Below are 27,156 nucleotides of genomic sequence, written 5' to 3'. Positions count from 1 at the left end.
TGCTCATGATAATTAAACCAGTCCTATTATATAAGCCAAAGTCAAAATTTTGAAAAAAATAAATCTCTACGTAACTCAAGTTTTATATCTAATGTCAACGACGTGTATAAACAAGAAATGTTCACAATCAGCTCCTCAAACGCTAATATCTTTATGGTATTTTGGAATACCATGCCAATTTTTTTTATTTTTTTTATGGGACCATATCCATTTGATATAAAAGTCAACTGTGACTCGTGACTATAAAAAAAATCAATGCACATGATCACTAAATTTAAGTACACAATAGGATCGTACCATTTCCGTACACGCACATTTGACATACGCCATTGTCATGCCCGGCGTTTTTATTTTGGTTTATCACAACTCTGCTGACAAATCAATGCCCACTTGCTCATGATAATTAAACCAGTCCTATTATATAAGCCGAAGTCAAAATTTTGAAAAAAAAAAAATCTCTACGTCATGACTCAAGTTTTATATCTAATGTCAATGACGTGTATAAACAAGATATGTTCACAATCAGCTCCTCAGGGAGTCGTGCAAGAAATGTCACATTTATTTATATTGGGTCCTTTTCATTCAGCAAATACAAATGGCTCAATGAAAGTCAAAAGGACAAAATGTTCCAAAACCACCTTCTCATCAAATGAAAGATCAAAATTGCCGGATGAAGAAGACATTGCCGGCAATGCCCCCTTTCAAACATGCTGCATAATCTATCTGGATTACACCTTTCACACATTTCATTCAGCGCTGAGAAAACTCTCAGCCAGATGCAACCTTAAATACATGTATATATTGTCTAAGTCACGCCTCCTCTTACTTTTCAACTTGGACTTTTATGTGTATAACTTATGCTAAAACTAAATTGATACACATCTTTGAATGAATCGAACTTTAAAAATAAACCTCTTAACTTATGCCTAAAACTAGTTCTGTTTTTTGATGTGACCCTGTATCAATTTCAAAGATGCAAACTCTACTCCATTTTCAGCCTTTTCCTCTGCTTTCTTCGCTGATCTTTCATACCTGGAAGAGAAAAAGGAAATTAAAATGTTGCCTGCCTCCAAAACGTATATTATACATGTACAGAAGGATAACTGAGAAATAAAAAATAAAAACAAAAAGAAAATGTAAAGGCTTTAAATTAGAAGAGGGAGAGGAAAGGGGGTTGGGGAAGTCAATAATTAGCATACGTTTCTTCTCCTCTTTTCTCTTTCTCCTAAGATTGTCCATATTTCTTCGTTTATCTGCTATTTCTTTCCCATCCATATGCACCTGTTAGAGATAGAGAGCAAATAAAAATTAATAAAACTTGGAGGGAAAAGAGGAAAAAGATTACAAACTACTGATTCCAGATTTTTCTTTGGGGGAGGGGGGTTGTTTGACATATGCTTAGGGTGTTGCAATCAACCCACCAACCCAACAAACCAAACCCAACCCAACCCAACACCTTGGGCTGGTTTTTTAATTTTCATGGGTTGATGGGTTGGGTTGGGTTGAGGTCAAAAAAATTTTGAAGCGTGGGTTGGATTGGTTTGGGCTAACAAAACTTTACCCAAATAACCTGACCCAAACCATGCTATTAATATTTTAAAAAACATATAGAAAATTTTAATTTATTAGTTTGATTTATTTTTGAGACTCATGGAACATCATATCCATTTGTGTGAATTGTAATCACTTATTGAATAATGAGATTAAATAGTTAAGTGAAAACCTAATTTTTTTTTATTAGGCCTTACAAAAATGGTCCTTAACCTGACACCGAATCACTACAGGTTGGAACTATTTCTTTGGGTTGGTATTTAAAGCTAGCATGGGCTGGGTTGGAGTTTTCTCATCCTAACAAGGTCGGGTTAGGTTGAAAAAAATCTCAAACCCAAACCAACCCAAGCCATCCTGATTAATGCACATATGCCCATCCAGATGAGTAACTGAGTAAATACGTTAATTTCGGTAGAAATTTTGTTTCTTCATTAATAAGTTAATTTCCATAGGAATTACAGTAAGGTAATTAATAGGAAAATAAGACAAGATTTTGCCAAACCAAGTACCTTATGACCAGCACTACGAAGCGCCTGGAGTGGTTCCACACAATCCTGACCAAAAACCACCAATTTCCTTCTTTTGTTTTCTCCCAGACCCTGGCTTTCAGGGCGATTTTGCCTAGCCAATTCTTCAAATTGATGTTGTAGGAGAGGTGAAACACCAGCCTGGAAAAAAAAAGTATTAATGACACTTCAAACCATAAGTCAGTGTGAAGAGGGGGGAAAAGCATAATAGGTAGTAATTGAAATCAGATATCATACTTATACCATCTAATTAGATCATTCAACTACTAGAAGCATCAACACCCCCAATCCAATTAGATCAATCAACTCCATGGCCGGAACTGGTTTTGGTCACCCTGCCCTAGGTATACTCACAAATATCTTAATATTTATCAGTATTTCTGAAAAAAAGTTTCTCTTCTGACCCTTTTTAGGATCCTCTACCTCACCTCCCCCAGTCTCCTCCGTGCCAAATTACTAATCTCACACATCTGTCTCCAAAAAAGCCTCTAGGGACCTACTTCCAATCATGATAGTTCTCCCCTCTCGTTATTATTGATGGTTATGGGCTCCTATCAGAGCAATCAACATATAACACCACCACTGAGGAGATTGGACCAGAAACGATACTCTTTGAAGGGTCCAATTACAGCCACTGGCTCAGCATTATGAATTTTCTAAGTACAACAAAACCACATGTGGCAATTCTCTCTCTCTCTCTCTCTCTCTCTCTCTCTCTCTCTCTCTTATATTTTGTTTGGTTACTAAGTTGGGTGATAATGAAAGAAAAAAAACTAGATTATTTTGATTGGAAATGGTATTGTGGTTTTTCTTCAAATTTTCACTTTGATTGAATATAAGCAAAATAAAATAAAATAAATTATTCTAGCATATGTTACTTTTATTTCTAAATGTTCAATGTGAAGTTACAGTATGCATGTTAGGTCAAATCTCCCCCTTTCCGTCTGGAATCAGATTGCTTGGAGAACTAGATTTTCATTCTTATGAGCATGATACAAATATGGAAAAATCAATGGCTCAATCAGAAACATTGCTGAATTGTGCTCTGATTGATTGGACTTGTAGCATTCCTTGTTAGATTTTAAAGATTCACTTCATTCGTGTATATTTCTTTTGTAATATTTTTAGGTTAAGTTGCGTTCATCATTGTAAACTTGAAGTAACCTCTTCTTTTAATAAAATATTACTTATAAAAAAATGGCTAGTGGTGTTAAGCAGGCCAGGGTGGGTCAGGGACAGTGCACCCCATTGTAATCCAAGGCCCACTAAGCAAGGCATCCTTTGAGCAGAGCAGGTGTGGGAAATGGGGTACATGAAAGAATTTCCCCATTTCCATCCCTAGTGGTAGTATCACTGTAAGCTTGATGTCCATATTAGAAACCCTGAAAATCTGACAATAATGATAAATGAAGCCAACAGCGAACTTCCGTCGGTAATTTACAAACACTGAAGTATGTTTTTACCACCCTAATCAGTATAAAATGGGTTGGCAACACAGTCAACGTGCTGAAGATGCTTATTAATTCTTATTTAAGTTAAATCATTCAAATTAGCATGTGCAAAACTTTCTGTCTATTTTAGCATAAAAACCTATTCTCTCATTTTAGACAACCACTGTTCAAAAACACCCACACTAGAATAACTATTCTACAGTTTATTTCAATATTATATTCATTCTTCATTTGTTTTTTTACTATTTCAATAGATGGGGAGATAGAGAAAAAAAAAAAAAAAGAAGCAAGAGAAATGAATAAAATTGATATGCACATGAATAGTAGTCGTGTATACTTACATAGTTACTGTAGCTAGAATGTAAATTTACCCAATTTTACATGAGCTGATGTGGGTGATTTTTGGAGTTGAATATGTAAAATTTACCCCTTAAGCTATTATGCATTGACTAATGTGAGTTCCCACAAAAGGTTCTGCTAGCAAAAATGTAAGTATATTCGTTATTCATATACTTATATGAACAAACATATGTATATAAACACATGAAATAATATAACATGCAAGCTACTAGATCTCAATTAATGTTAAAATCAATGCTCTCTCACTCCCAATCCCACTCCCATCTTCAGACTCCATCTTATCCAGTGAGTAGGTCACTAAGTCCATCTCATTTCTATAGATGATAGGTCCTTTATATGATAAAAGTCTTGATTAATCTATTTTCATATTCTACTTGTTTTATTTTGGCTCTTTCTTTGTATACTTCCTGTGTGCCAGGATTGCGTCTTTTTTGCATTTTTTAATGACTTCTAGTTACTTACTGAGGAAAAAATAATAATAAAAATAAAAAATTTCTTCCAAGAGCTAAGACAATATTGAAAGGTAACTAAGTAAATAAGAAAGACTTCATAATTGGTTACCCCTGCCACATAACGATGTGAAAATGTTCTTGGTTGCAACGGATGTGACAGAAGCATATTGAGCTCCTGAAAAGAGAAATAAAATAGTTCATCATGTGAGATTACTTTCTTCAAGGATAATAAATTGGCCAAACTATTAGATTATGAATATTGTCGAGGCAGTTCAAGTTATTATAAATAATAAAAAAAAATGCTACCTGCTGCAACTTATTTAATTGCACGGAAGTGGCTTTCTTTTGCTTGATACTGTTCACTATTTCCTCCTCACTGTCATAATCATCCATTACTAATTCCACTGACTCAGCACTTTGCTCAAGCCAGCTTTTCTTTGCCTTTTCCTAGAAATACAGGCACACGCACCATTTAATAAAGAAGCAAATGCACATAGCAAAATGATAATCTTATCAAAAAAGAAAAAAATTGCAAAATAGTTGAAACCCCACCCAAACTCAGTATCAAGAAACCAATTTTCCCCAGGCAGAGGCCCAGAGTTACGATTGCATGTAAGAACTCAAAATCATAAATCACTATATAGAATATTACAAGATGGGTTAAAGGTAAAAATACCTTGGAGTCTTTCCGCAAAATTTTGTCTATTTGACGTGCAAGAGATAATCGTTTTAAGACCTCTGGCATGTATGAGTGCTCTAAAGGAAAACTCTGAAAACTTTCCTGTGTACAAGGCAAAGGCAATTCTAATGCATGAAAGTTGCAAATAAAAGCTATATGAAGGTTAGAACTAAGAACAATTGGGTGCTACTGTTTATTTATACCAAATAAAAAGCCCTCAATTAGCACTTCAACAATCTTTTTTTCCTCTTTGTTCAGGTATAATAAGCCCACATTTCTGAAACATGGAAATAAATCTTTAAAAACCATCAAAATCTTCCAATTCATGGGAAGTACCTTGGAAAATGATTTGCACAACGAAGCAAATTTGGACGTTTCATTTGCTGAGACTAGTGCAATGCTGCACCCATCAGCAGAAGCTCTAGCAGTTCTTCCACTTCTATGAACATAAACCTAACACAAAGATCATTAACAGATATTATAGAACTTTATTAAAAACATGTTAAAAAGCATCCTAATATTTACTTACTTCAGCCGAATGTGGAAGCTGATAGTGAACAACAGTTCGAACCCCAGGAATATCAATCCCTCTTGCTACGACATCAGTGGCAACAAGTATACCATGTTCATTTCCACGAAAACGATCCATTGCCTGCATCATACACAGGAGGGTTAAAGCAGAAGAAACTGATGTATAAATTTGACCAATAAATGAGAAAAATAAAGTGGCAAGCTAATCAAGTAAATTTAGATATGGAACACATTTTTCACGCCAAGAGCCTTAAAGTTCAACTGGAACTTCTTGGTGTTTCTAGTGGAGACATCCAGTGTTCAAATTCTCCCTTACCCCATTGTAACTATCGAATTTATCAAAAAAATATCTTTCACGGCATGCTTCCTTCATAAAGGAGAATGGTAAAAGAAATTTCAATCAAACATTCAAAGCTTAAATTGTACCTCTAAAGAACTGCAACAAAAGTCATAAGACAGTACTTTTAATGAGTATTCTCAAACCCTTTTGCATTACTACCCCCTTAAAACTATCACTCCCTATCCACTTCTAATAACACGCCTTTCCCGTGGAAATTGGTGTGGCGTTTGAAGGTCCCACCTAGGGTTGCCATCTAGGAAGCACGGGTGCGGATTCGGGTTCAAGTGCAGGTGCAACGGGATACGTTTATTAAAATATTATTTTTATTTTCTATATATTGCTAAACATATTTTTTCATATAATGTTAAATATATACCAATTTAAGAGCAATAGTAGATAATAAAGTGAATACATAACAATAAAGAAATATTATGTCCACAATATTTTCACAAAATATTCAAAGTGACAGGTTATTATGAGTTGATATTGATGGGCTAAAATTAATTTCAGTAGTAGGTTCAAATTAGAACAAATAAAAACCTTAAACTTATAATTTGTTGTGAAAATATTGTAAACAATTGCTTCTCCTAATAATAATACCTCTTTTTTTTAGTATAAATAAACATTAATATATATTATATACCTACTCTAAGACTTTGACACTAGTTTAGATATACTTTTTTTTTATAATTTTTCTTTTGTCATTTCCAAAGCTAATAAAGTGTGGTCTCAGTAAAGACAAAAAGTTGAAACTTAAGAAGAGTAACAGAAACATAAATTAAAGGAGGAAAAAACCGGTGCAAAACAAAGAAACGGAGAAAGAAGAAGATGAAATGGAGAAAAGATGAAGAAGAATGGCAGCCGGCAAGGTGGTAACCTGGGTTTGTAGTTTTTTTTTTTTTTTTTACCACGTACTTCAGCGCCCGTATCAGTCTGTTTCGGCCCGAATCGGCTTCAAATCGGCCCGAATCGAAGCCGAATCGGTGCTGTATTAGCCCAAATCAGAAAACGGAAAAAAAAGGACATGCAACGGACGCGTGGTCAGTGGCATCGACCACCAAAAAAAAAGAAAAAAAGACACGTGTCCATGCATGTCGGGTGAGGGTGCGGCGGCCTGGAGCTGCACCCATGCTTCATAGGTTGCCATCTTTTCTTGGGCAGCTTCTCTAGGGAAGATTTTATCCACTAACAATATCTAGAAGAGCGGTATTATTTTTTTGGATTGGTGCTGCATGTGTAAGATATGTGGGGAGACTATGGACCACCTTTTCCTTCATTGTCCAATAGATTATGAGCTGTGGACAATGGTGTTCTGTTTATTTGGGATCCAATGAGTTATGCCAAAGAGGCTTATTGATTTGTTCACAGCTTGGCAGAGATTTTTTGGAAGGCATAGAAATATAGCCTTTTGGAAGGCTGTGCCACATTGCATAGTTGGTGCTTTTGGTGAGAGCAGAATGCCAGAAGTTTTGAGTGTTGTGAACTGTCTACCCTTGATGTTAAAGCCTTCTTCCTCCATACTTTGTTAGATTGGAATGTGGCTTTTTATCCTTCTCCTTGTTTTTCTTTTTTAGATTTGGTTGAGCATTGTACTTTGAGAGCTGTTTGAAATTCTCCCTGAGTACAACCCCAGGTGTACCTAGTTTTCTTTTTATTAATAAAATTTTCATTATCAAAAACAGAAAACTATCTGCACTCTGCAGTGCCTTTTCCATCTTGACATAATAAATTGGGGAATTTGTCTGTGTGTGGTGCAAGACAAAGAACTCTAAATGGGGAATATATTGGGAAAAAAAATTATAGGACTTAGGAATCACCCCCAAGCAATGAGAAAAAAAAATTATATAACCCAAGAATCGCCACCTGGGTTGCTTGGAATCAGCCCTGAAAGAAATTCCATTAATCTGGGATAAAACTCTACAATTGTGAACTTTGTGCCCTTTAAATAATCTCCAAATTACAAATAAAGTTCATAATAAGATTACTGCATTTACGGAAATAAAATTCAAATAGCAATCAAATCTTTCTAAAGCATCAATCAATGTCAATTAACATTAATCATGAATAGGGGTGTCAATTTAGATTAATGTATCGTGTTTGTGTCGTGTCAAGGTAGGAGTCTTCTATTAAATGGTTCAACCCAAACCTAACCCATTTAATAATCGTTTTATGACCCTTCAAACCCTAACACGACTTGTTGATAAAGCAAGTTGACATGCACGACCCACCCACTTGAAACGCTTAATAAAAGGCTTGTGTTGGGTTGACATGAATGTAACATGACTCATTTCAACCCACTTAATATTAAACAGGTTGGATTGTCACAAATTCAATCCATTTAACTTGCTTAAAAATAGAGCCGAATTAATATTGTTATAAATTTAATACAAACTCATTACATCAAAAAAATACCTATTAAGAATATAATTTGAAAGTTAATAATAACGCGAAATACTTAAAACATATCAAACATATCATCCAAAAGTTCAAAATAACATCAAGGTACTTAATAAAAAATAAGTACATAATGTAGTACCATCCATTTAAAAATAAGTTCTTTACATCCCAAAAGAAGTGCACACACTTCAACTTAAATTCAAAAAAACATAGTTCAACAAAAACATAACATCCCTTTTAAGAATTAATACGAAGGTTTAGAAATTTAGGGTCTGTAAAGCTTCAACTTACATTTATATCACTTATAAGTTTTTGTAATTACTCACTTTTCTTTTTAAGTTTAAAATATAGGGTGGATATAAAAGGTATTTGACAAATTTAAAATAAAATGAATATTTATTTGTTATACGAGTTAAATGGGTTGTTATACGAGTTAAATGGGTTTTGTTAAATGAGTCATTTCAGGTTGACATAAATAAATTGACGTGTCAATTGAAGGTCATGTGGGTTGACCTACTTATGACATTTTTTATCGTGTCGCTTTCGGGAAGCTAAGGCCCAACCCTAACACATATAAAACCGTGTTGTGTCAAATATTGACACCCCTAATCATGATCAATCAAGCCCAAACAAATCCATCAGAATTAGTAGCTCCAATAGGTTAAAGTTTATACTAATGTGCTTATACTAGGTTAAAGTTTAGGAGGATACATGGATCTAGGTTTTAGAGTTGTAGAAGAAAAAGTTGGGGTCAGACTAGGCTAGGGTTTGATGAGTTTTTTATGGCTATTTGCTAGAGAAAGTACGATTGATTTTAGGGTTTCAATCAGTAAGAGGAAAAAGGGCTTGGCTTGGGGTTGTAAGGAAGAAGAAAAAAAAGAAAAATTTATAATATCCAAGGGCTGTATGAACAATATCTGTGAATAGCAGCACCAAAAAGAGACAAAGGAAAGAGAAAAGAGAGAAGGAGAAAATAACACATGAAGGGTCAACACGTCTCAATACTAAAAAACACTCAATATTTTACTTAATCAACTCCTTTTTTTTTTTTTTTGATGAATTCTTGTACTATTCTTTGAGTACATTGAGCACAAATATACTCAAAGGACTCAATAATGTTTTTAATCAACTCCACCTTTTTTTGGATGAATTCTTGTACTATTCTTTGAGTACATTGAGACAAATATACATACGTAATGATTCCACTCATAGTCCAAACTATCCTGCCTATGCTTCACAAGGATGCCAAACCGTACATCCTTTGAACAAAATAATGTTAATTCCACTTATAGATGTTGTACTCTCTTGGTCGTGAAGCTGTAGTTGTGAAGGGGGGGTTATTTTGGCTTGGGACACCAGGGCATATCAAAAAATGGATTGTCTTGTTGGGTGCTTTTCTGTTTCTATTTTGTTAAAGGGTGTGGCAGACGGTTTTGCTTGGATACGTACAAGGGTGTATGGTCCGAATGCTGATGGTCTTCGGGATGCTTTGTGGACTGAACTTGATAGTGTGAGAGGGAGGTGGAGTGCAGCTTGGTGTGTTTTTGGTGATTTTAATATCATCAGATATCCAGCAAAGCATCTTGGGTGCACTTCTTTTAGTCCAACCATGTTCAAATTCTCAGACTTTATTGAGAGGAATTTTTTGGTTGATATACCTTTGGTGGGGGGCGAGTATACATGGTTCCGTGACTCAGAGAACCCTTCTATGTCTAGAATTGATAGAGTGTTGGTATCTGCTGATTGGGAATATCACTTTTTCGATGTGACTCAAAGGCCTCTTCCTCGAGTGATTTCGGACCACTGTCCTCTTCTGGTGGAGGCAGGTGGAATGTCGAGGGGAAAGACTGCTTTCAAATTTGAGAATATGTGGCTTAAGGTGGAGGGGTTTGTGGACCTTGTGTGAGGTTGGTGGAACGGATACCATTTTGTGGGGTCTCCTAGTTATATTCTGGCTTGTAAATTGAAGGCTCTTAAGGGAGATTTGAAGCATTGGAATAAACATGTTTTTGGAGATGTGTCTTTTAGGAAAAAATGCTTGTTGTCTGAGCTTTTGGACTTAGACCTGAGGGAAGGGATGCACTCTCTATCACCGGCAGATAGTGCAAGAAGAGTTGAGATAAAGGCTGATATTGAGTATTTAGCTTCTTTGGAGGAGATTTCTTGGAGGCAAAAATCAAAGGCTTTGTACTCAAAAGAAGGGGATAATAATACTAGGTTTTTTCATAGGCTTGCTAATTCTCATAGACGTACAAATACTATGAGAGCTGTGGAGGTTGAGGGCATTTTGTATGAGGATGAGTCTGCAATTCAAGATCAAGTGGTGGATTTTTATAAGTCTTTGTACCAGGAGACCGAATCTTGGAGGCCCACTATTGATGGTCTAGAGTTTGCAAATCTGGATGAAACCGATAGACTTTCTTTAGAAAGGGAGTTTGAGAAGGAGGAGATCATTGCAGCCCTACGGGAGGCTAAGGGTCATAAGGCTCCTGGTCCAGATGGCTTTACTATGGCTTTCTTTCAAAAATGCTGGTGTGTTATTGAGAAGGAGATCTTAGCTTTTTTTTGCAGACTTCCACAAAGAATGTATATTTGAAAAATCTCTCAATGCCACCTTTTTGTGTTTGATACCCAAGAAGCTTAGTGCTGTCAATATTAGAGATTTTCGCCCTATAAGCCTTGTGGGTAGTTTGTACAAGCTACTTTCAAAGGTCTTGGCACATAGACTACGTTGTGTTTTGGATAAACTTATTTCCAACTCCCAGAATTCTTTTGTTGGGGGAAGACAGATTCTTGATTCTGTTCTTATTGCAAATGAATGCTTAGATAGTAGATTGAAGAGTGGTATTCCGGGTGTGATTATTAAATTGGATATTGAGAAGGCTTATGATCATGTCAGTTGGAGTGCCTTATTTTACCTTATGGAGAGGATGGGTTTTGGGGAGAAGTGGGGGAGATGGGTGAAGATGTGTATTTCTACTGCACGTTTTTCAGTGCTTATTAATGGGTCTCCAGCCGGTTTCTTTGGCAGCTCTCGTGGTCTTCGTCAAGGGGATCATTTATCTCCACTCCTATTCTTATTGGTAATGGAGGTGTTGAGTAGGTTGTTGAAAAGGACAGAAGATGGAGGCTTCCTCAGTGGATTCCAAGCAAAGCCCAATGCAAGTGGAGGTTTGCATATCTCTCACCTTTTGTTTGCTGATGATACTATTCTCTTTTGTGATGCTTCCGAGGAACAATTATTACATATTCGTATGGTCCTAATTTTCTTTGAAGCTATCACAGGATTGAAAGTAAATGTTGGTAAGAGTGAGATTGTGCCGGTTGGTGAGGTTGGGAATTTGGATGCCTTAGCTCGTATTTTATGTTGTAAGGTAGGCTGTTTACCCATGTCTTATTTGGGTATGCCTTTGGGGGCACACTATAAGGATACCTCAATATGGAACCCGATCATTGAACGGATGGAAAAGAAGCTTGCAGGTTGGAAACAGTTATATTTGTCAAAAGGGGGTAGACTTACTTTATTGAAGAGTACCTTATCAAGTCTCCCTACTTATTTTTTTATCTTTGTTCACTATTCCACAACATGTGGCGGACAGATTAGAGAGGATTCAGAGGAATTTCCTTTGGAGGAGGTCTAATGATGTTTTTAAATTCTCACTTGTTGCTTGGGAGAAAGTTGTGTGGCCAGTGGAGGTAGGTGGCTTGGGGATCCGAAAAATTGGGCTGTTTAATCAAGCTTTGCTTGGGAAGTGGCTATGGCAATTTGGGAATGAGGTCTCATGTTTATGGAGGCAGGTTATAGCATCCAAATATGGGGAGGCCAGTGGGGGATGGTGTACTAGAGTTGTTAGAGGGACACATGGATGTGGTATGTGGAAGAACATTAGGAAGGGGGCTGAGAGCTTCTTTGGTCATGTGTTGTATGCGGCGGGTGAGGGTTTTCGTATCAGATTTTGGTATGATCCTTGGAGTAGCCCTACTGCCTTGAAAGATTTATATCCGGCAATGTTTGCTATTGCTGTGGATAAGGAAGCTATGATTTCTGATTTGATTGAGTTTGCACCGGATGGGGGTGGTAGAAGTTGGAATTTACGCTTCCATCGTGCTTTTCAAGATTGGGAGACAGGGATCTTTTATGATTTTTTTGCGCATATATCATCCAAGTTACCTAGAGGGGGTGATGATACCATGATATGGCAATTGATCGTAGTGGTGTTTTTGATGTGCGCTCCTTTTATTTTTCATTGCTAGCAGCCCCGTTGGAGTCTTTTCCTTGGAAGAGCATTTGGTGTGTTAAGGTACCTAAAAGAGTGGCTTTCTTCTTATGGACAGCTGCTAGGGGTGGGATTCTTACAATAAACAATCTTGTTAAGAAGAATTTACCTCTTGTTAATTGGTGTTGCCTTTGTCGATGTGAAAAGGAAACTGTGGATCACTTATTGATCCATTGTAAGTATGCTCATACCTTGTGGGGTGATGTCCTTCGTTTGTTTGGGGTTCAGTGGGTGATGCCGAACAATGTTGTTTCTCATCTCTCTGCATGGTGGAATTGGTTGGGGAATCACAATTCAGATGTGTGGAATACGGCTCCAGCGTGTCTTATGTGGTTAATTTGGAAGGAGTGTAATGCCCGAACTTTTGAGGAAACTGAGAGACTTGTAGATTGTATGAAGTCTTTGCTACTTAGGACTTTGTTTGAGTGGTCCCGTATTTGGGGGTTTACACATTGTCATTCTTTGTTTGAATTCCTTAATTCTGTTAGTCTTTCTTTTCGATTGGTTTGTATTCTTTTCAGTGCAGTGAGTTTACTATCGTAAATTCACTGTACTTTTGTTATCAATAAAGTTTGTTATTACCTATCAAAAAAAAGTATTAGGACTCCTAGTTTCACTATTAAACTAAAACCTTGATCCGGTAATAACCAAGAGAAGTCTAACTTAGACTCAAAGAAAATAAAACCTAATATACTTACGATTTGCTAGAAAATTCGACACCAAACAAAATAACACAAATACCCTTAATTTGCAAGGGTTGCAAAAATTACGAACCATAAGGTCCATAACTTCTTAAATAAAAACTCAAATTAATAAATTTTTTAACCATAGGATAGGAGACATATAACTAGACATTTTTTTTAAATACATACAATCGAATCTGAACTTATGTCATCCACTCCATTATAATTACTCTTTACCATCAAACCACACTAACTGGTTTCTTTTGGGTGCAAGCAGGATTTCTCAAGTCCCTTATTCAAAATAAGAGACTTAGTAATTAAGCTAACTATAATCTACACATATAACTAGACCTTCAGACCACGTGACTATTATTTTCTTTTTTTTGATAGGTAAGAAAGTAATATTATTGAAAAGAAAGAGGAAAAAGAATACATTGTGTTCACGATAATGAACAAAGAAACAAAGGAATCAAGAAACTAAGCTAAGAGACAAAGGAAATGCAGTAAGAGAAGAACAGTCCGAGAGACCCCAACACCCCAACACCGAGACCAATCAAAAAGAGTCTGCTGGAACAGATCTATCAACTAAGCCAGAGATTTCTCAGTATCTTCGGAAGTACGTTGATTAAGTTTTGTCCAAATAATCCATAACAAACTGCTTGGAACCAAATCCCAAATACTGGAATTATGTTTCCCAAGCCATTGCTACCAACTAAATAATAAGTTAGCAACAAAGCCTTGCATGACCCAATGAATCCCAAATAAATCCCAAACAGCCAAAGGATATGCACCTACAAAGAATGAGCTAATGGACAAAAAATAAGGTGATTCACAGATTCCTTATTACAACAACACATACAACACCGATTTGCCAAGGGGCGACCTCGAAGTATAAGATTATTATGATTATCCAATGTAAGAACCTGGCCATGAGCTACTGTCCATGTAAAAAAGGCTACCATTTTAGGAACCTTTACTTTCCAAATGCCATTCCAAGGGAAAATGGAAGTAGGAGAATCTTATGGTAGAAAGACTGAGTATCAAACTTCCCACTACCATTAAGGCCCCAACAAAGACTATTGCTTCCAACACCCCCAATAATTCGAGATTAAATCAAGTGAAGAAAGGAGAAAGAAGCCGCTAACTCCTAGTCATTGAAATCCCTAAAAAAACGTAAGTTCCACACTCTGACATTTCCACCTGCTGGGAGAGACAAAACATCATAAATACAAGCTTCCTTATTAGTTGAACACACAAACAACTCAGGGTGAAGAGTTTTGAGAGAATTATTCTCAATCCATAGATCATGCCAAAAAAGAATACGAGAACCATCACCCACCACAAGAAGACAAGTGCTTATAAAAGCTCACCCACCTTTCACTAATGCTTCGCCATAAACCACACCTATGGGCCCTTCTACAAACTTTAGTACTCCACCTCCCTTTCCCCTCTCCATATTTCATGGCAATAACCCTCCGCCAAAGATGATTAGCTTCATGACCATACCTCCATAGCCATTTCCCTAATAAAGCCTCATTAAAAGACACCAACTTCTGAATCCCCAATCCACCCAACTCAAGAGGTAAGCAAACTTTTTCCCAAGCCACCAAAGGGTATTTGAAACACTCCTTTGAGGATCCCCACAAAAGATTCCTCTAAATACATTCTAATCTAGCAGCCACAGCCTTAGGGACAATAAATAGAGAGATAATAAGTTGAAAGACTTGAAAGGGTACTTTTCAACAAAGTGAGCCTACCGCCTTTTGATAAATAAAGTCTCTTCCAACCTGAAAGCTTCTTCTCCATCCTCTCCAAAATAGGATTTCAAATAAAGGTTGTCTTACCCAAAGGCATCCCCAAATATTTCATAGGCAAACCACCCACCTTGCATTGAATAATATTAGCCAAAATGTGAATGTTACTCCCCACATGACTTTACTTCAATTGGACTTCACACATGGGCTCATAAAATAAGTTTGAATAGACGACTTTGTGAAGTAGTAACAAAGTAATTTTCTAGGGTTGCATTATATCTTCTCCTCAAAAAGAATACTAGAAGTTGTCCCCTTCTACCCTGAGCCAAGGCACAGTAGCCTAGATACCCCAATAACAAAGTGTTAAACTCATGCTAACTGGTCGCAAGATTCTCTCTCAATTGGCTTAGTCTTGTTCGGTTCTCAATAGCACAAAGAAGAGGCTTTATTCTCCTCAAGTGGAGTCTCAAATTAGATTACAACCAATATCAATATTTTCAGCAATTACTAGTGACTAAGAGCCACATGCAACAACTGCTCCTCAAAGCAAAATCTAGCACTCCACGAGCACGGAACTGCTAGTAATTTTAACGTTCCAAAGCATGCTTCTTTACACTAAATTCAATTAACAAATTGTACCTTCATATTGTAAACAATTCCAACTCTTACTCTCATAAAAAAAAAATAATAAATAAAAAAAAATCCAACTCTTTTGTAGGTGTCATGTCAACAACAGAGTATAAATATAGACACATATTACATATCACTAGCAGTAAAACAAGCTGCACCATTTATTAATGTCCTATAACAGCTGGAAATGCGGAGAGGAGTAGGGAGGTTGGTGCACCAAAGATTGTTCGAGGAACTCATTGTTGTGGTGTTTGAAAAAGCATTAGCTTGGGGTGGGAAAGCTTCCTACAGTATATCTGCTTTGATGTAGGTGATAGTAGTCATGTTCAGTTTTGGCATGATAAGGGACGTGGCGGCCAACTGTTGAGGGTGGTTATTCCTGACTTGTATGATTGTTTATTAGCTACACAGGCTTTCGTTGGTTCCTTGTTGGGAGATCGAGTGATAGGAAACAGAGGAGTCGGTATGTCAGATTTGAATGTGAATTTAATGATTGGGAGATAGAGGTGGTAAGTGTTAACCTCCTTTAATCTCCTTTATTCCTATGTCCCTCATCAAAAATGTAGAGATCAATGGGCATGGCAATTGAAAGGGAGGGGAGATTTTGATATGCATTCTTTCTATGATGCATTAAGGGGGCTTGTGCTAAAGGTTTCCCTTGGAGAAGTATTTGGTGTGACAAGGCCCCAAGAAGGGTTTCTTTCTTTGTTTGGACAGTAGCATGGGGGAAGATCCTTACATGTGATAATCTCGTTAAGAAAGGAAACATCCTAGTAGGGTGGTGTTGTATGTGACTTAGTTGTGGGGAGACCATGGAGCATCTTCTGTTACACTGTAATGTTGCGATCGAGCTGTGGAGTTTGGTTATTCGTTCTTTTGGGTTTCAATGGGTGTTATTGGGAATGGTCACTGACCTTTTAGGTGGCAGAATTGGATAGGCAAACATTATTCTAAAGTTCTAATTTTTGGAATTTAGTTCTGTTATGCTTGAAGTGTACATTATGGGAGAGCATAACTGTCATACCATACATTTGAGGATTTAGAAATTTCAGGGACAAATTTGATAGAATTGTTTGTTACAACTTACATCATTGTTTGACTGGGCTCAGGCATGGGGTTTTTATTAGTTTAAACTACATTGTTGAGTTTTTAGAATCATTGTCCTTTTGTACATAACATTTTATAATTCTTTAGACTTCTTGGCATTCATTTCCATGTACATGAAGTAGTCTTGTTCAATAAAATTCTTATATACTTAATGTCTTGTAAAATGCAGTTACTTATGAGACAGGCATATATGCTCACAACTGGTTGCAAACTGTAGCTGAATCACTTCCCTTATTAACCTTATCAATCAATCTCATTAAATACTAGCTGAGATGTAAAATGCAAATTAGACCCTAAAGTAAGAAATGCTGCTACAATGTCACAGAGACATGATGCTGCCAAACTATAAGCTATAATAGATTGAGGAAATCAAAGCGTTAGATAAACATGTAAAATACTAGAGTAGCAGCAAAACATATCATCACATCTGCCTTCTCATGTGCAAAGAAGTAGGCAAATAGATATAAGGCAGGCAAAATTTTTAAGGAAAGACTAACCTTCAACCGAGCACGCTGCTGCATCTGAGCATGTAGTGTCCAAACATTAATGCCAAGAATGCGCAAAAGAGAGGAAATATGGCGCAAAGCTGCAATTGATGTACAGAACACAATTGTGCGGCCTTGTCCATGAACACGCAAAATATAATACAAATAGGCATCTTTATCTTCTTCCCTGCATCTGCAACCTACTAAAATTAAGAGTATTCCACTAAAGACACCATTACCCTTTAAAAATGAGGTTTTTAACAGTGCAATGTGGATTTCAAATAACTATGGTACTACTATTCTAGGTAACCAAGTCCTGGGGCATATCTGAAAGAGAGCTCATGGTTTATACAGGAATAGCTAAGCACTTAACTCAGTACATCTCACAACAAAAGTCACTACACTCCACACATAAAAAGGTTCTAAACATTTCTTCCCTTGTAAGAGCAAGGTGGAGGGTGAGGTTATGGGTTCAGACCCCCCAGGTGCGTAACTTACCCCCTCAAAAAAAGAAAAAGACGTTCTAAACATTAGAATAGAAGATGTAACTAAAAAAAAAATCACCACTTTAAGCTTCCAAGTACCAGAATATAAGAGTATCATGAATTCACACAAGGACTTCAATTTAATAAATGGTCAAAACAGAATAAAATGATTACTCCTCAGACAGATGTATTGTCAAAGCATGAACTGATGAAGGTATGAAGAGACTTGTACTAAGCAAACAGAATACAACTCAAATTACACTTTGCAACAACAATAATAAGTACAGATTATATAAATCATATGCATACTCAATTTTAATACTCGTACTAAATTTGGACAAACATTTGGGCTATGAACTAATGTACATGTATATGCAAAACCTAACATTTGCAAAATTCAGTAGAAAAACAGAATCTCAACACAATAGCAGGCAAAGATCTTTCAAGTGGTAGAACACAATGGCATTTTGGAAAAAAAAAAAGAATTTTAGGGGCCAGATACCAGATGGAAATTTACTTACTCAATAAAAGAGTCCTCAAGCTTATCTGGCAAAATTGATGCACTCGTCAGATCAATGATGGCAACATTAGCTCTCATTCCAGCTCGCTCAGAGAGTTTTTCTATAGAGTTCAACTCATCAGTCAATGACTGCTTTGGTTTTAGAGAACCACGCTTTAACTTCTTACGAAAATCAGCAGATAGTGCTATGGTAGCAGAAAAAACAAATGTTTGTCTCTTCTTCCTCTGGAAGCTTGAAACTGTGGCACAATTTTGTGTATTTTGAGAATTAACTTCAATTGGGCTATTGACCACAGGAAGCATGTCAATTATTGACTGCAACTCACGAAAATGTCCATTTTCAATCATTCGATCAGCCTCATCCAGCACAAAAAAAGACAACGAATGCAACTGCAAAAGCCAAAATAGTGAGTCAAACAAAAAAAAAAGTTCAATCAATATATAACATGTCATTATGTCAAGGAATAAAGCACTTAAAGACAGGATATGAATGATCCAATTATAAAATTTCTGGTCAAAAATCAATGAACCCTTAATTCTATTGTTTGGAATAAAGAACTTTACTACTTGGAAGACAGCATTGCCTTCTGTCATATTAGCTGAGGTAATGGTGGATGAAAGTAGATCTCATTAAAAAAAAAAAAGTGGAGCACAGTGGTGCTGGACCTTAACTTGGAGATGTAGCAGTGGTGACACTGGCAGTAGCACATAAATGAGGTGCTATGTGTCCCACAGCAACAAGTAGATGGCGGTAGTTGAATAGCGAAAATTGTGACAACAGTGGCAAGGTGCAGAAGCATCAAAAGTGCTGAAGTGGTGCAAGTGATGATGATTATTGCATGCTAAGGTAGCAATTGTTGGACAGATGCAGTGTTGCCATGCTATGGAGGAGATGCAACCAATGATGGTAAAGACAAAACGTCTTGCCCTGGTGTGAAGTAGAAGGTGGAAATGGTGATGTGGTAACACTCTTGGCTGTTGGTGGCAGGTGTTGCTGAGCACAATTTTAGGGTAGGCCATCTGTGATGCTTATTTAAAAATAAAAATATCATCCAAAGCAGGGTTTCCAAGTACATTTATTGGCGAAAGATCATTATGCATCGTCTTTGAGTGACTTAAAACTATATTACAGACAAGACAATTAATTGTTTTATAGTAGAGATTTTATGCTAGCTACACAAATTGCCAATTATATTCAACCAGCTAGCAGCCAACAATGGTGCATCAGAATGACCAGTGCACACACAGAAACACTAGTTGAAGTTTGGCCCAATTTACAAGGCTCCTATAATTCATCCAGCTTCAACCCTCCCCTCCATATCAGGTTGTACACTTGTACTATAACAAATAAACTTCATGCAAATTGCCACTTGAGTCAGATAAACTTCTTTTTAATAATTAAAATTGAGATCAAGATTAATAAGCTTCTAATGACTAGATGATGATTCTAATTAGATTTGGCATTCAAATGTATAAGTGTATTGGGGTTTTACACAATGTATTTCAATTTCTGCTTTCCTACAATCTGTTAGCTTTAGCTTTTGAGCTTTTGTATTTTTTTCATGTCCAGAGTGTTCATCATCATAAACATGATGTTCATTTTATTCAATAAAAGGATTATTACCTATCAAAAAAATGTATGAAGTGTATTATAGCATAGTGAACACCCAAGGTCATAATTTTCTTTACTATTAATTTGAATTGAACGCAAGTTATTGAGATAGCTAAAGCAAGTCTTTACACCCCAAGTTATTAAAGTATTAACCGCAGGTCCTTGTAGATTTCTTGTATCCAACGAAAAAAATACAAAAAAATTATCATGCAAAAACATAGGAATATGCCCAAGTGCGGGGCACTGCATTATACCATTTAATCAGAGTCATATAAGTAAAAATAATTGAAAATGAACAATATAAAAGTTTAAGCCAATTATAGGGAATGGTGAAAGGAACTCCCATACATGCAATCAATAACATGTATCCGTACACACCTTTTTTTTATAAGTACAAATTTTATTAGATTCCTTGTAGTGCATAATTTTTTGTAATTCTTTTAGGCTATGGACTGCTCATCATTGTGAGCTTGAAGTAACTAAAGTTTATTACTTATTAAAAATAAGTAAAAAACTTCTTAAAAATAAGTAAGAAACTTATTAAAATTAGTGGAAAAAGAAAAGGGAAAGACACAAAAATGGATGTGTACTACCTCAACAAGATGTTTTTCTCCTCCCGACATAAGTTCCCATAACCTCCCTGGAGTTCCAACAACAATCTCAGGCCTTTTCTTTAAGAGTCTTTCCTGCTTCTCTGTTGACATCCCACCAACAATAGGAACCACTCTAACATCAATTCCATTAGCTGCTGCCTTGAGATGATCAGTAACCTGAGAAAGAAGTAAAAAAAAAAAACCACACATGGAAAATTCAACTTAACTACAGAGCTAACAATATGGCCTTAAGGACTCAATGTACTGAAAATAGACAAATGTGGAACTCCAAGCCATCAACATAACGGAAAATGAAGTAAGCAAGATGTGACCAGCCAGTTCCTGCCAAGTATCTAAATCATCTGGCCTGCCACCTGCTATCTTAGTTTCCCAGACCCCAAGAGTGGATGCAACAGTAACCTATATTCCGTTACAAAGTAATATGAATAGACCTCCTTCCCACAATGAGTGGTTCATAATATTGAGTTATTGTTGAATGTCCTTGGCTGTAAGCAAGGTACTCTCCCAATAAAATATTTGGGTCTTCCTTTAGGTGCAGAATTCAAGGAGAAGACAATATGAAACCCGATTTTGGAGAAGGTGGAAAGGAGATTAGCAAGATGGAAACATTTTTAGAGTCACTTTAGTTAAAAGTAATCTATCAAATTTACCTACTTATTTTCTATCTTTATTTCCTATCCCTAATTTTGTGGCAGACCGAATTGCAAAACTTCAGCGGAATTTCTTATTGGGTGGTCTAGGGGATGACCCAAATTTCACCTAGTTAAATGGGCCACTACGGTGTTAGTTTGTGGAAAACTATTAGCTATGGATGGTCTTCTTTGTCTCATTCTATTCTGTATGAACTTGGTGATGGGTTGAGGGTGAAGTTTGTTTTGGCGAGACCGTAGTGTGGGGAGACTCCTCTTGCTATTAGCTATCCTGAACTATTTAGAATTTGCCGAGATAAGGAGGCAAGTGTGGCTGAGCTTATGAAGTTCATTAATGAGGTCCTTCATTGGGATGTAAGTTTTTTTAAGGCTGTCCATGATTGGGAATTGGAGGCTTTGTCAAGCTTCATGGATACCATATATGGTTCTTTTATAAGGGGGATTGGGGAGGAAAAAATGAATTGGAAACCAGATAGAAATAAAGGTTTGGGAGAGAGGTGGTATGGGGGAAGAGACTAAACATCATGCAGTTAAATGGGCAGATGTTTGTGCTCCCCTTTCTTTAGATTGGGAGCTAGAGTCTTTGATGACCTTCATGGATATCATTGATGATATGGTTATTAGGAGGATTGGGGAAGATAAGATATGCTGGAAACCAGATCAGAAAAAGGGCTTCAAGATTAGTACTTTTTACCATCTTCTGGGTCCCCCTCCAAGCACCAGTGATCAGTCTTTCCCTTGGAAAATCATTTGGAGATCAAAGGTCCCATTGAGAGTAGCCTTTTTTGTATGGATTACTGCTTTGGGTAATATTTTGACAATTGACAAATTAAGATTGAGGAAAATAAGGATTACAGACTAGTGTTATATGTGTAATTGTAATGGCGAATCTGTTGATCACCTTTTGCTACATTGCTCTATTGCTTTAGACTTATGGTCCATGATATTGGGTTTGTTTGGAGTTCATTGGGTGATGCCAAAATCTATTATTGAACTTTTAGCTTGTTGGCAAGGTCAGTTTGGTCGTCACCGGAATAGTTATATTTTAATAATCATCCCCCGTTGCTTGATGTGGTACATTTGGAGGGAAATGAATAGTAGGAGTTTTGAAGACACAGAAATTCTATGCCTGATCTCAAGTTCTTCTTTTTTAAAACCTTATTGGATTGGTTGTCAGCCATGAGGAACCTTTCTTCTTCTTTTTTTCTATTGTTGATTTACTAGATTTATGTAACTTTTGTAACTGATTGTTTACCCCAGTATACTCCCTATATACTTGGGTGACTCATTTTTTATGATTACTTATCGATACATACATACATACATACATACATGTATGTATGTATGTATGTATGTATGTATCGAATGCTTTAGAAGCTATAGTGACCGATATCATTCCTATGGGGCACCCAATCATGTTCTAACTTGTTATAGTAAGCTAGAACAAGCTAGGACAAAGTGAATTTATGTGCACATGTATCCGTATGTGTGAGTGCATTTTAAGTCACTATGTCTAAACACACATGCAAGAAGCCCAATGTGTGGGTATATTCTATCTCGTCACTATATATGAACCCACATGCAAGAAGCCTATACTCAATGCTATTAGGTCCAATAACGCAGATCAGACTATCCTTAATACCATTAGTGCACTTAGGTAATTGAAAGATGACGTGAACAAAAGTCAGGATAAAGCATTTTTAAGTACCTGCAGTGCAAGTTCCCTTGTAGGAGTAATAATAAGAGCACGTAAAAAGCCTTTTGGGGCAATCCTTTCTGCTTCCTCCCCATTTTGTTCAAACATCCTTGCAGTCTTCTCTTGTTCCTCCAAGAGACGTTGTAAAATAGGCAATCCAAAAGCAAGTGTTTTCCCAGAACCTGTCTCCGCAGCACCAATAACATCCTGACAGATAAACAAATTGTAAAGACCATCAAGTTAATGTCTTCATCACACATGCACCACCACAGGCAAGAACCTTAACCAACCTTCCCTTGATGAGCGCCTGCAGGAATACAAGCTTTCTGTATTGGAGTTGGTTCCTTGAACCCAAGCCTGTATATTGATTTCAAGAGCAGAGGATGGAGCCTTAATTCATTCCATGCATAATATTCAGCTTCATCAACCAACTCATCTTCAACATCATTCTTGCCATTGCTAACTACAAATCACAACATACAGTTTGTGGAACATGTCTCTTTTAGTTCGCATTGATTTTTCAATACAATCCTATACAGATTACACAGCATGCTACAAACCAGAGCAAGTTTGACTATACATTTAAAATAGGGTTTGAAAATGAATCATTCATATGCATAGAAATTAAAGTGTACACAAAAGGGAAAATTATGGAATACTTCCGGAGTACCATAATACTCTCCCCTCTCACATGAATTGTAGATCCCACCATAAATTTAATTAGTGGGATCCACAGTTATGTGAAATGAAGGAGTATGCATTTATGGTACTCCGGAAGTACCCAATAATTACCCACACAAAATGAGGTGTTTTGCTGAAACAAAAATTTCTAAATATAAAGACAGATGGAAAAACCTCGGTACAATCACTATAAGAACTTTCTCAGTATGCTAACTCAAAACAAAATTTTCAATCTACTACGTAAGTAAAATGACAATATTCAGATCAAGTAAAATCAAAAAAATTATATGGATTAAGTTTTTAAAAAAAAAAACCAAAAATGAAAGTTAAAACATTATATTGATTAAGTTGCATAAACTTAGTTAGCTTTACTCTAACAAAAAAATTATAAAAATTCCAAAACCATTAACAAGTATATATTTGAACAATAGCTCTCATGAAAAGAAAAATAGAGCTAACAAAGATAGATCAAGAATTGGTGTATCTTTAAAAAGGAAAGTTTGACACCGACATCGATAGCTTAGCATATCAGTAACATATTTAAAGAGCAAAATTTAAATATCCAACCTGAATGCTGACCCAGAAATTGATACATGGAAATTTTTTTGACATAATAACTGTAAGATAAGCATCATTGATTCATAGGGTAACAACTTAAGTTTGAATGAGAGTCAGAAAGAAAAAAATATAATCATAAACATATACAGAGATCATTATGAACCAAAACAAAAACACTCACCAATCCAGAAATTAACCCACATTCGAACCATTGACGAGTACAGTAGTCAAAAATCAAAATCAACTAAATTACAATTGATATATTACCATTCAAAAACATGTATATATTTACAGTGTAATGAGTAAAATTTTTAAGCCACGCACCAATTATATTAGGAAAACTAACAAATCATCAATGTGCAAATTGTATGAAACTGTGTTAAACGCCAACCCAGAAACTAACCAGCTGGAAATTCCTCACCTTTGTGGCTCTCATTTTCCTTTTCATTCTCAGTCTTCTTCTTTTTGTTCTTCTTCTTCTTCTTCTTCTTTTTCTTTTTAGTCTTCAAATTCTCGTCCTTCTCTGATGCCTCATCAGCTTCAGCCTCCTCCTCCTCCTCCTCTTCCTCCATTTCCTTTTCAACTTCAGCCGCACCAGAACCGCCATCAACATCACTTGGCTTCCTTTTGTTCGATTTTGTACTCTGCTTATCTTTCTTCTCCTTCCTATTTCCCACCCCAGGTTGAGGAATTCCTAAACCATACGCGGCTTCATCGATCTCTTCAAGTGAAAGAAACCCTATACATTCGATCAAAATTAACAAATTATCATCAAACATGAACAAACCTTAAACCTCCCATAAACCCCAATCCTATGCTTGCTCCCTAAGAAAATTTAGTAAACCACATAGTTTCAATACAATCCTACAACAAAACAATTTCGTAAATTTTAAACCAAATTTGTAACGTTTCTACAGAAACCAAAACAGAAATCATGAACATTGAACGAACATAAACCCTAATGCTCTGTTTGATATTTTCTTTGCTATTCCAAATTTTAATTTCTCGGAATCCAAACAAAGAAATCAATGAAATCGATTAACGAGGGCGAACCTCCTTCGAGTTCGTTAGTGCCGACGACAACAGAGAAGGGATCGTCGTCAGGGAGAGCGGGGTTCCATGGTAGTGAGTCGAATCGTTCGAGCTCTACATCCTGTCGAGTTCGTTTTCTATTGTGCTTTTTCTTTGAAGGTTGAGAGGAGCGCGGTGAGGGTTCAGCAGCCATGGCCTGAGAGAGAGGTCACTGGCTTTGCAAGTTTAAGCGGCGGGTTAGTTTGTTTTGGGCTTTTTTGTATGTTCAAAACGAGCATACGAAAAGTACAACCATTTGAAGCATTACGTAGAGATAGTAGGTACCTTTAAAATTGATGAAATATTCTAATTTCTAAACAAATGTAATCATTTTTAAGTGAATTTTCATATTATATTATATACTGTCTTATTGAGAGATAAAAATAACAATGGGACTAAACATTTTTTGTAATATAAAATATGACTAAACAATAAACATATTAAAACATTAAATATTATTTTAAACTTAACAAATAAATAAAAAATCAAATAATATAGCTCCAGGCATGTAAGTTCATTCACATCAAAGATGTAAAAATTGCTATAATGTTATTTTATAACTTAAAACACTAAAATATGCTCTACATCAAAGGTGCCAAAAAAATTTAGCAACTTAGAGCATTCACATCAAGGTTCTTGAAAATTTTAACTTTTAATAACTCAAAAATCTACTTTATCTATTTTAATATCTTACTCAAATAATCTTTTTTTTTTTTTACTACTTCATTTAAATAGTCTTTCTTTATTATTTTTAATTCCTTTTTTTATATATTTTTTCTTTATTTTTTTATAGTCGAGTTTGAGCTCTAGGGCGGAGAGGAAGTCACTAGAGAAGAAGCTTACAAAGTCTGAGAGAGAGAGAGAGAGAGAGAGAGAGAGAGAGAGAGAGAGAGAGAGAGAGAGAGAGAGAGAGAGAGAGAGAGAGAGAGAGAGAGAGAGAGAGAGAGAGAATGTAGAGAATGAGTGAGAGACTTGGCAAGAGAGAGAGTGAGAAAGAAAGAGAAAATAAATAATAATAAAAAAAACATAGCAACTTGCTATAGGTTGTTGCTAGTAATAGCAACTTACTGTAGCAAGTTGCTAAAACTTTTTAGATTTGGCACCTTTTATGTCACGACCCAAACGTATACTTCAGAATTTAGAGCATGACCATCATATTAATATTAAGTTTACCTCAATACTAATACGAACCAATTAAAGCTAAAGATGCTTATCAAAAATCCTTTCTTGTATTGCTTTTTATTTCCTTGCATAAAAGGCATAATATACAAAATTGATAAAAATTTGAAACTTCATTTCATTTCGAACTTTGCAAGACTACAACTTAAATGAAACTTAAGGTATTCGTGTAAATATTACATAACTAAACATTTAACAAAACTCTTATTTACAAGCCTAACCCTAAGAGATACAACTAGGGTTCAAAACAAAATAAGGTTCTTGATGTGGGATGAAAACACTCAAACCACCCAAACCGTCCACGGACGGTCATCACCTCGGCAGCCGTCCAGAAGTTATCCTCAGGACGAGGGTAACGAACAAGGGCGTCCAGAGGGTGATAGCGAAGCTACACCCCTCGTCCGTGGGATGCGCACAGCCTACCCTGAGAGGACTCGTCCACGTGAAGATCCATGGACTAGGATTTTACACGTGGAATCAGCAGGTGCACTCGACGAAGGAAATTCAGGACGAGGGCACCATACTTGGGAGAATCTCTGAATATAATGTGACAATCCCTTATCCCACGCATAACGGTCATGTATCCGTTGTGAAATAGAAGTGTAACTCCTGGACGGTTATGGCAGTTACGTTTAAGCCTCGAATCCAGGAGAGGTTCCTATTTCGATAACCGTCTATGAAGGCACTATATAAAGACTGATTCAGACAAGGCAAAGGTATGTTCAGTTTAGGCCTCAAAAAAGTTGGAACTCAGATTACTTAGAGGGAAAACTAACTTTACCATCGGAGGATTTTTGGTCGGCAGCCCCAGTCGCCTTTGATACGCTTTTCTTTCTTTTTCAGGCCGTTGAAAGAACCAGTAGTCC

At 36.4% G+C, this 27,156-nt stretch overlaps 1 protein-coding gene across 1 annotated transcript; it reads right to left on the bottom strand.

Moving 5' to 3' along the window:
- Nucleotides 1-541: 541 nt before the first annotated feature.
- LOC142624683 (DEAD-box ATP-dependent RNA helicase 13) lies at nt 542-25,372 on the bottom strand. Its single transcript, XM_075798367.1, has 15 exons — nt 25,094-25,372; nt 24,462-24,779; nt 23,092-23,264; nt 22,814-23,008; nt 20,435-20,611; nt 18,231-18,619; nt 17,237-17,417; nt 5,550-5,672; nt 5,357-5,473; nt 5,018-5,122; nt 4,648-4,788; nt 4,451-4,516; nt 2,061-2,219; nt 1,200-1,281; nt 542-1,032 (listed from the first exon to the last, which is right to left on the bottom strand). The coding sequence occupies exons 1-15, from the start codon at nt 25,263-25,265 to the stop codon at nt 983-985; spliced, it is 2,448 nt and encodes an 815-aa protein (XP_075654482.1). The 5' UTR covers nt 25,266-25,372; the 3' UTR covers nt 542-982.
- Between the last annotated feature and the right edge of the window lie 1,784 nt (nt 25,373-27,156).

The sequence above is a fragment of the Castanea sativa genome, chromosome 2 (genome assembly GCF_040712315.1).
Source record: "Castanea sativa cultivar Marrone di Chiusa Pesio chromosome 2, ASM4071231v1".
Taxonomy (NCBI): domain Eukaryota; kingdom Viridiplantae; phylum Streptophyta; class Magnoliopsida; order Fagales; family Fagaceae; genus Castanea; species Castanea sativa.
Note: the sequence above shows the minus strand (reverse complement) of the source record. Positions and strands in the feature narration are given on the sequence as shown.